Source organism: Musca domestica, unplaced genomic scaffold (genome assembly GCF_030504385.1).
Source record: "Musca domestica strain aabys unplaced genomic scaffold, Musca_domestica.polishedcontigs.V.1.1 11, whole genome shotgun sequence".
NCBI classification, from domain to species: domain Eukaryota; kingdom Metazoa; phylum Arthropoda; class Insecta; order Diptera; family Muscidae; genus Musca; species Musca domestica.
Genome location: NW_026712133.1, coordinates 9,120,826 through 9,131,474, shown reverse-complemented (window position 1 = coordinate 9,131,474; position 10,649 = coordinate 9,120,826). Strand labels below are relative to the sequence as shown.

The following is a 10,649-nucleotide window of genomic DNA, read 5'->3' as shown; positions in this document are numbered from 1 at the left end:
CTTAATAAAATAATATCCGAATCTGAAACGTCTTAAATATAAATTGACATTCATCAAATACATTAAATCGGCCGCAAAAATATATATGGGGGCTGTTCATAAAACTATGAACATGAAAGACTGCTGCAATAAATTAGATCGTTAAGTGATTTAGGCTATAAAATGTTTATGTAATTTTAACCCAACATTCTAGAGTACTTGTAAATGTGTGTGCATGAAAGATAAGAGCATAAGGGATGATAACACTTCATGCTGCTGGAGACGCATTGATAATAAAGAATATTCTCCCATAAACATGCGCTCAGCTGGGGAGTAAATATAGATCACAGCAATTGTGTGTTGCATTAGGCCTATGCATAGAATTAGAAATGTCAAGTGTTTGTAGCCTTAAGTAGATGCATAAGATTAAACCCCCCTAAGATTTCTGTTGTGTACTAGCACTTAAGTAATACATTTTGTTCAATAAAATTAGAATTAAACTGACAAACGAACAAACAAGTTCTAGAATTTGATTCTCCCGCTAACATTGGTCCTTCGACAAAAAAAAAAACCAGCGGCCACAAAAATATATTTCAAAAAAAAAAGAGAATTATATTTTTGTAAAAAAAAAAACAAAACAGAAAAAAAAGCCATAGGGGCAAATAAAAAACAGAAAAAAAAAAGCCATAGGGGCAAAGAAAAAACAAAAAAAGCCATAGGGGCAAAGAAAAAATCAAAAAAAGCCATAGGGGCAACAAAAGCAAAAAAATAAAACAGAATAATTTTGAAAAAAGCCACAGGGGCATTAAAAGAAAAGAAGCTAAAACTACAAATTTTACTTGCTTCACAAAACAAGGAAAAATGGCGTCGAGACATAACTTGTATAAGCTCCAAAGCCTACTCCTTAAAGAAGTAATTGGGATTAAGGAAAAACTGCAAGCAGGCATGGTTCGGAAAGCAGCCATGGGTGACACACTACGATCCCTGGAAAGCAAAATGAAGGAAGCCACTACGAACCACGAAATGCTGAGAGTGCATGGCGAAAACACTGATCCCTATTTCAAAGAAAATGTTTGGGATCTCATCAACTTGAACTATGGAAAAGCAAAGGAACTCCTAGCGAGTTTGGAAGAAGAGGTCGAGCGAGAACCGCAAAGGGTAATAAAAGAAGCAGAGCCCGAAGTGCATGGGCTAATGCTCGATCAACAGTTAAAGGCCTTCCAAGAGGAAATGCAACAACAGATGCAACAACAAATGCAACAATTTATGTTGATGTTCGAGAAGAATAAAAGAGAAAATGAGGAAGAAAGACAAACCCATATAGAATCATCACCAATGGGCAATCAGGCGAATATAAAAGTAAGCGCAATCATCTACCAATTCAGGAAAAAAGTAAACAAACTCGCCGATGCCGTTGAATGCGATTTAGCTGGACTATCAAAATATGCTTTGGAGTACATGAAGTCATCGTGGGAGAAGCATATGGATGAAATTAGGAAATTGCATCTCGAGCTCTCAACGGTGCATGGAATGGAAGAGGTAGATCTCGAATTTGAAGAAATTGAAGAAAAGTTTGAGAGCAAAATGCAGGATATGATAAGAAGGATAGATGGTCTTAAAGAGGAGTCACTGGAAGTAGAACTAAAAAGAGTTCAAATACCATCCTTTAGTGGTCATGTGGAAGAGTGGAGTTCATTTCACGATTTATTTAAAAAGATGATTGATGAAAACTCCAAATTATCAAAAGTTCAAAAACTGTACTACCTCAAGACAAATCTAAAAGGAGAGGCATTTCGCTTGGTGCAACATCTTCAAGTGACCGAGGCAAATTATGAAGCAGCATGGGAATTACTGGAAAAAAGATATGGCAACAGGAGAATTTTATTCACTAAATTGGTAGATAGAATACTGGACCATCAAAACATCAACAGCCTGTCAGCAATAAGCATAAGAAATTTGCTGGACAATGTAAATGAAAGTATTCAGGCGTTGAAAGCAATGGATATTCCCCTAGAGCAAGCGGATCCCATTTTAGCCCGAATAATTATACGGAAACTGGATAAGGATGGGCTTATTCTTTATGAGCAGAATGTAAAGAAATCCAAGGACATCCAAAAACTTGAGGATGTGATGGACTTCCTGGAGCAGCAGTTTCAAGCCTTGGAAGCTTCAGTAGGCAGAAAACACAATAACATAGGACTGTACAAACTCCAAGAAAAATCAGCAGTGGTAGCGGAATTAAAACAATGTAAGTTCTGTAAAATGAGCGGACATGATATCGCATGGTGCAGAAAATTTTCGGCGTTATCTTCGAATGAAAGATACAATTGGGCAAGATCAGCACAGGTCTGCCTCAGATGCTTAAGCCACAACAAGGATAAAAAATGTTACAATGAAATTAAATGCCAGAAGTGTGGAATGAATCACATCACAGTGATGCATTTAGAGCGAAGAGGACATACTAAAGCAATGACCACCAATACAACAACAAATGTTCTGCTAGCAACAGCCCAAGTTCGTATAAAATCACTGCATGGAGAATTTGTAACAGTCAAAGCGCTGATAGACCAAGGATCACAAATTACATCCATATCAGAGGACGCGGCTCAACTGTTGCAGCTACCAAGGAAGAAGACAGAAGTGAGGTTACAAGGTCTAGGAGAGACCCTAGTTGGCGTGGCGAAATCTAAAGTTGCACTGGAACTACGACCCAGATTTTTGAGCAACATAATGATTAAGGCAGAAGCACTAGTCCTTCCAGCACTTGCATCAGCACATCCCGACAGAAGGTTTCAATATGACGTGGATAAATGGAGAAATGTAAATTTGGCAGATCCAAATTTCAACAGCCCGGAAAGAATCGATTTAGTCATTGGAGCCGATCTTTACTCACAAATATTGGAAGAAGGAGTTCGCCACGATGAGCAAATTGTGGGACAAAATACGAAGTTGGGTTGGATTTTATCTGGAACAGTAGTAGTAAATCCTGGATTGAACATAAAGAAATCGGCAGCAACAACAACAATTGAGAGGTTCTGGGAAATAGAGGAAATAGAAGATGAAAAAACGACCGAAGAAGACGAATACTGCCTTAAGTTATATGAAGACACAACACGCCGAGACAATTCAGGAAGATTTGTCGTGCGTTTGCCGTTAATTGAAGAAAAAGATTTGGGAGATTCATATAAAAGAGCCATGGCGAGGTTTATAAACTTGGAAAAAAGATTAGAAAATAATGCGGAATTAAAGTCAGAGTACGAGAAAACAATGAACGAGCTCATATCCATGGGCCAAATGGTAAAGGTGGATCCAAATAAGAAGGCTTTGTATTATATGCCGCACCAAGCAGTGGTACGTGAAACAAGTCTAACCACAAAAGTTAGAGTGGTATTTGATGCTTCATCGACAACTTCAAATGGGAAGTCGCTGAATGACATACTTCACGTGGGACCAAGGCTTCAAAAAGATATATTTGACATTGTAACAAAGTGGAGATCGTGGAAGTTTGTCATCTCAGCTGATGTGGAGAAAATGTTTCGTCAGATTAAAGTTGAAAAAGAAGACCAGGAATACCAACATGTGTTGTGGAGGAGTAATCCGTCGGAGCCTATCCAACAATATAAACTTACTACGGTAACATATGGCACTGCATCAGCACCATTTCTGGCTGTAAGATCGCTCATAGAAATTGGAAATAGGTGCCAGAATCAAGAAATCGCTCAGAGGATCAAAGAAGATTTCTACATGGACGACCTTTTAACAGGAGCGAATACAAAACAAGAATGCAGGGAGGTGCAGAAGAAGATAACGCTGCAACTGGAGGATTATGGGTTTCATTTAAGAAAATGGATATCAAACTCTCCTGAAGTATTGAGTGCGGTGAAATTGAATGAAGAAAATGAAGTGCTGAGAATAGAAGAAGATGAATGCTTGAAAACATTGGGATTACAATGGAATCCACAGATCGATTGCTTTACATTTAGTATGCAAATTAAAAAAGAAGACAAGTTGACAAAACGAATAGCATTGTCAAGACTGGCACAAATATTCGATCCATTAGGTTGGCTGACGCCAGTCACGGTAACAGCAAAACTATTTATACAGCAGTTATGGATACAACAAATAGAATGGGATGTGCCATTGGAGGAGAAATTGAGTGGAGATTGGCGGCAGTTTACATACAGTCTGCCTGCTTTAGAAAATTTAAGGATTCCAAGATGGTTTGGAATATTGGAAGACAAAACTGCACAGTTACATGGGTTTGCAGATGCTTCCGAGAAGGCTTATGCAGCAGTCGTATACCTTAAGGTAAATTCGCAGGTGACCATAGTGGCTGCAAAAAGTAAGGTAAATCCAGTAAAAAATAGGAAGACGCTTCCAAAGCTGGAACTTTGTGCAACACATCTATTGGCTAAACTACTACAGAAGATCAAAGGAGTATTGAAGTCAGCAACACCAACTTTTGCTTGGAGTGATTCCATGATTTCCTTGGCATGGATTCACAACTCCAAAAACAAGGATAAGTTCATAAAAACAAGGGTGATGGATATTTTGGAGAGAATACCCGAAGCGAAATGGGGCTACGTCAAGTCAAAGGAGAATCCAGCAGATATGGGTTCAAGGGGTGTCCCACCGGAGACTTTGACAAACAATACATTGTGGTGGGAAGGCCCCGAATGGCTGAAAAAAGATGAACAAGATTGGCCAAAAAGCAACATAAATCAAACAGTAGCAACAACAGTAAAGTTTTCGACTGAAAACCACTTATATGAAAGTATGATGAAGTATTCGTCATTTAAGAAACAGATACGTGTAATGGCTTATCTACTGCGTTTTATAAAAGGGCTAAAAAAGAAGCGAGCAGTAAATGAGCATTTGACGGCAAAAGAGTTGGAAGAAGCAGAGATGGAGATAATAAAACTACATCAAGAAAGAGAATGGCCAGTGGAACTAAGGAAATTGAAGACATTGGGAACGGTGGATCATCAAAGTAAAATAGCTTCACTACATCCACAGTTGGATCGAAATGGCATAATGCGGGTTGGTGGAAGACTTGCTTTGTCAGAGCTGAACTATAACCAAAAGCATCCAATAATTATTCAAAAGTCAAGATTAGCGGGAAATATCATTCGAAATTGTCATATTCAAACGATGCATGGAGGAAATCGACTTATGGAAAATATACTAAGACGAAAATATTGGATTATTGGAGCTAAAAATAGGATAAAACTTTGCATTAGGTGTTGTCCAAGATGTACGCGCTTTAGAGGTGAAGTGCGAAATCAATTGATGGGAAATTTACCAGCTTACCGTGTCAGTATAAATCAACCCTTTCAACACTGTGGCATTGATTATGCGGGTCCGCTACAAATACGGTGCTCCAAAACAAGAGGAGTGAAGGCTATGAAGGGTTACGTAGCGGTGTTCGTATGCATGGTAACTAAGGCGGTTCATTTGGAAGCTGTCAGCGAACTTACAACGGAAGCATTTCTGGCGGCGCTAAGGCGATTTTTCGCGAGAAGAGGAAAATCAACCGACTTATATTCAGACAACGGAACGAACTTCGTAGGGGCAGCAAGGCAGCTTGACAGAGACTTTTTGGATGCCGTTAAAAACAACACGAAGTTAGCTCCCATTTTGGAAAATGAAAAAATAAGTTGGCATTTCATTCCGCCGGCAGCTCCTCACGTTGGAGGAATTTGGGAAGCAGCAGTGAAGTCCATGAAATATCACCTAAAAAGAATAATTGGTGATACGAAATTGACTTACGAGGAGTTGAGTACGGTGCTATCTCAGATTGAAGCAGTATTAAATTCGAGGCCGCTACATGAACTTGGAAGCGGTACAGAATATATTGACACTTTAACACCTGGACATTTCTTAATTGGCCGTCCGATGTTAGAATCACCGGCGACTATCGATGAAGGTAACTTAGGATGTCTTAATAGATGGAAACTGCTACAACGAATTAAAAGTCATTTTTGGAGCAGATGGAAAGAGGAGTATCTAACCACATTACAAAACCGAATGAAATGGAAGAAACAAAATAATAATGTGGAAATAGGCAATGTGGTGATATTGAAAAACGAAGAAACGCACGCGGCGCGATGGCCACTGGCCAAGGTGGTAGAAGTCCATCCAGGGAAGGACGGAGTTGTAAGGATTGTGACAGTTAAAACACAAGACGGCGTGATAAAGAGGCCAATTAACAAATTATGTCCATTGGAGCATATGGACGAGGAATCTGAAGAATTGCCCAGACAGGAAAAACAGGCGGAAATTACACATACTAATATGACAAGATGTGAGCGAAAAATAAGGAAACAACCAATAACGTGGGCAATGATGCTGAACTTATTTTTACTAATATCTACCAAGGCATCATCTGTACATGAACTGAATAGTTCGGCTGCGGTATATTTGGATCCCATGTCTCAAATTCACATGGTTTCCTCATCATGGAATATGGTTGTGTACTTTGAGCTGAAACCATATTTAGAAACATTAGACCTGGCTTCCGAATTGCTGAAAACATCAAAAAGCTTATGCCCACGACTTCAAACTTTTGAGGAGCAGTGTTGGTCCACGATTAACAATATGGAACTCAAGATTAATAAGATAAAGACCAACAATCGATTATTCCTCAGAGAAGACAATCGTCAAAAAAGAGGAGCTCCGTTGAAATTTGTAGGTTCGTTTCAACACTGGGCATTTGGGATAATGGACGATGACGATCGAGTAGCTATGGAGAGCAATATGAAAAATCTATTAGCCAACCAAAAGGATTTGAAGAAGTTAGCAAAACAACAGACATCTGTAGTCGACGCTACAGTAAATCTTTTAAGGAAAACCACAGAGGAAGTGAATTCGCACTTTTCGGATATCAAAGGCAAAATTGAGAACATAAGTGCTACAATGAATGAGAATTACTTCGTGTATAGAGAATCCATACGATTCTTTATAATAGCAAAACAAATTCATGAGCTTTTGGAAGAATGTGACGAAGTCCAAAAAGAAGTTGTTGATGCATTAATTGATGTAAACAGCGGTAAGTTTCATCCCGTCCTGATAACACCCAAACAATTACAAGCAGAGATAGTAAAAATACGAGATGCTCTGCCTGAAAAATATGTACTGCCAGGAAAGCGTACAGGAATGGAATTAAAAGAGATCTTACATTTGATGACGTGCCACGGATCGTTTGTGGGGTCCCAACTGGTAATTAATATAAAAATACCGCTGTTCAATCGGCAGTCATCCCAGTTTTACAAAGTAATTCCGATACCATTTGAAGAAGGAAATACGATATTGATAGCCCGGGTGAATTCCCCGTACATTGTATATAATTTTGAGCTGGATTCTTTTCATTTCTTAACACAGCCTATGCTGAATGAGTGCAAAGAGACGTTGGGTAAGGAGATAATGTGCGAAGAGAATTTTCCATGGAGAGATGCAACTACAAATAATTGTGAATTATCTCCTCTGAGACCGCACATAAAACTAAACTGCGCCTATGACGAAGTGGAACGAATGCCTTATTGGATGCCATTGAAACGAAATGGCAATTGGCTTTTTAAAACCTTTTCAAGTACAACAGCTCATTTGCAATGCTCTCACAAACAACAGACGATTATGGAACTTCCAAAGCAAGGAATTCTCACGCTGGATGCAGACTGTACAGCGAGGATCGGTAAAGTAACGTTGGTAGCTGTGCATAGAGTTCATAACGAGATAAACACAGAATTCCATTCGTTTCTTTTGAAGGATGTAAGTCCGGACGAAAAAGAATCAATCAAACCCCTTGGAAATATACTTATCAATCATCATCAAGAAATTGACGAGCTAAAGAAATTCGTGGACAAGTTAAAGAAAGAAAATGTGGAATTGCGAGGCTTGAAGTTCCATCACATCTCATCACACGTAGCTTTTATTTTAGTAATTATAGTAACAATAATTCTAATTATTTTATTTATAAGAAGACAGAAAAAATTAAAACGCATAACCGAAATTCAATTTCCCCGAGGCCAGGATGTCTAAATAAATTATTTGCCGCCCGGGAAAATGTTCATAAAACTATGAACATGAAAGACTGCTGCAATAAATTAGATCGTTAAGTGATTTAGGCTATAAAATGTTTATGTAATTTTAACCCAACATTCTAGAGTACTTGTAAATGTGTGTGCATGAAAGATAAGAGCATAAGGGATGATAACACTTCATGCTGCTGGAGACGCATTGATAATAAAGAATATTCTCCCATAAACATGCGCTCAGCTGGGGAGTAAATATAGATCACAGCAATTGTGTGTTGCATTAGGCCTATGCATAGAATTAGAAATGTCAAGTGTTTGTAGCCTTAAGTAGATGCATAAGATTAAACCCCCCTAAGATTTCTGTTGTGTACTAGCACTTAAGTAATACATTTTGTTCAATAAAATTAGAATTAAACTGACAAACGAACAAACAAGTTCTAGAATTTGATTCTCCCGCTAACAGGGGCTATATCCAAATCTGAACCGATTAAAAAATAACTTTATTTTTGCACCAAATTCCGCCATTCATTCCGAATTTTATTGGAATCGGACATATATATCGGGTTTGTTACATCAAAAAATTTAAATCGGTCGAAAATATATATGAAATCTGAACCGATTTCTTATAATTTGGCAAATTAATTTTTGTACCAAATTCCGTCACTCGTTTCAAATTTCATTAGAATCGAATGTACATATCGTGTTTGGTGCACTAAATAAAACAAATCGATCGAAAATATATATGGGAGCTTTATCGAAAGCAGTACCGATTTCAATATAATTTTACAAAAATAATTTTTATACCCTCCACCATACTATGGAGGGTATTTTAACTTTGTCATTCCGTTTGTAACTCCTCGAAATACTCATGTCAGACCCAACAAAGTATATATATTCTTGATCAGCGTAAAATTCTAAGTCGATTAAGCGATGTCCGTCTGTCTGTCTGTCTGTCTGTCCGTCTGTCTGTTGTAATCACGCTATCTTTCGAATGAATTGAGATAGATGGTTAAAATTTTGCACACATGTTTATTTTTTCAGAAGGCAGGTTAAGTTCGTAAATGGGCCATGTAGGTCCACGTTTTCATATAACGGTACCTCCCTATATTCGGTATTTTGATGATTTTAGCGACATTATTCACCGGAATTGTTTCAAATTTGGTATTTGAAGTTCCAAATAGATACTACACCCTAAGATAGAAAATTGTCTGTGCAAGTCCATGTCTTCGTATAGCCCCCATATAACGGTACCTCCCTATATTCGGTATTTTGATGATTTTAGCGACCTTTTTCCCGGAAGTAATTTAAAATTTATTATTTCAAGTTCAAAATGGATACTACACCCTAAGACAGAAAACGATTTTAACGACATTATTCACGGGAATTGTTTCAATTTTGGTACTTGAAGTTCAATATGGATACTACACCCGACGACAGAAAATTGTCTGTACCTCCCTATATTCAGTATTTTGATGGTTTTAGCGACATTATTCACCGGAATTGTTTCAAAATTTGTATTTGAAGTTCGTTATGGGAACTACAGTCTGTGACAGAAAACTATCTGTGCGGGTCCAGGTCTTCGTATAGGCCCCATATATCAGTACCTACCCATATTCGGTATTTTGTCGATTTTAGGTACAATACCCACCGAAATTGTTTGAGATGTGGTATTTGAAGTTCGTAATAGATGCTACAGCCTGTGACAGAAAATTGTCTATACTGGTCCAGGTCTTCGCACAGCTCCAATTTAACGGCCCCTCCTTATATACGATATTTTGATGATTTTAGCTACATTATTCACCGTTTATTTCAAGTTTCGAATTTGAATATGGTAATGGCTTATGACAAACAATGCCTATGTATGTCCACGTCGTATAGACCCCAATATAACGGCTATATTCGGTATTTTTAAAATTTTAAAAGAATTTTTTAAAGATTTTATTTTTTGAAAATTTCCAAATTCTTTGAAAATGTAATACCCTCCACCATTTTCAAAGAATTTGGAAATTTTCCGAACTTACTGCTTTTTAACTTGTTGTACCAAATTCCGTCACTTATTCCAAATTTCAATATAATCAGACAAACATACAATGTTTTGTGCATTAAATATGTGAGATAGGCCGAAAATATATATAGGAGCTATATACAAATCTGAACCGATTTCAATATCATTTGGCAAATTTATTTTTGTACCGATTTCCATATGCATTCAAAGTTCGGAGACAAAAACTAAATTTTCCGGTGTTACATCCGATTCATATGCTATATCTCCAGTTCTCAGTGGAATTTTAAAAGTTTATATAGCCTACGTTACTTTCAGGCAATGCTGTAGTATGTATGGAAATTGTCAGTATAAACGGTTTAGCAGTTTTTGAGTCTATAAATTATTTGATGTTTATTTAGAGTTAACAAGTAAAAAAGAAGCGAAGTACGGCCGGGTCGAACTTTTAATAGCCTCCAACATTTTAAAGGAGCTTGAAAATGTCCAAAAAGTTCCGTCGAAAAACACCGCTCAAAGGAAAACCGTTACATGAAGACTATACGAGGACGTGGTCCTGCATATACATTTTTTTTGTCATTGACTGTAGTGCGCATCACGTACTTTAAATACAACATTTCAAATAAAGTATCGCTAAA

The 10,649-nt window shown here is 37.6% G+C and overlaps 1 protein-coding gene across 2 annotated transcripts; it reads left to right on the top strand.

The window, feature by feature from the left end:
* Positions 1–640: 640 nt before the first annotated feature.
* LOC131806588 (uncharacterized) lies at positions 641–8,446 on the top strand. 2 transcript variants are annotated; one of them, XM_059130900.1, is made up of 2 exons: positions 641–7,674; positions 7,744–8,446. In XM_059130900.1, exons 1-2 carry the CDS (start codon positions 841–843, stop codon positions 8,014–8,016), a joined length of 7,107 nt encoding a protein of 2,368 aa, XP_058986883.1. In that variant the 5' UTR covers positions 641–840; the 3' UTR covers positions 8,017–8,446. The 2 variants fall into 2 exon arrangements, with proteins under 2 accessions (XP_058986883.1, XP_058986885.1); XM_059130902.1 differs by having other exon boundaries at positions 641–7,669; positions 7,744–7,908.
* The last annotated feature ends 2,203 nt before the right edge of the window (positions 8,447–10,649 follow it).

Bases quoted from the DNA above. Each gene is read 5' to 3' on its own strand.
- LOC131806588 (XM_059130900.1), top strand. From the start codon at position 841: ATGGCGTCGAGACATAACTTGTATAAGCTCCAAAGCCTACTCCTTAAA. The intron at 7,675-7,743 runs GTAACGTTGGTA...TTTCTTTTGAAG, and splicing joins GTACAGCGAGGATCGGTAAA to GATGTAAGTCCGGACGAAAA.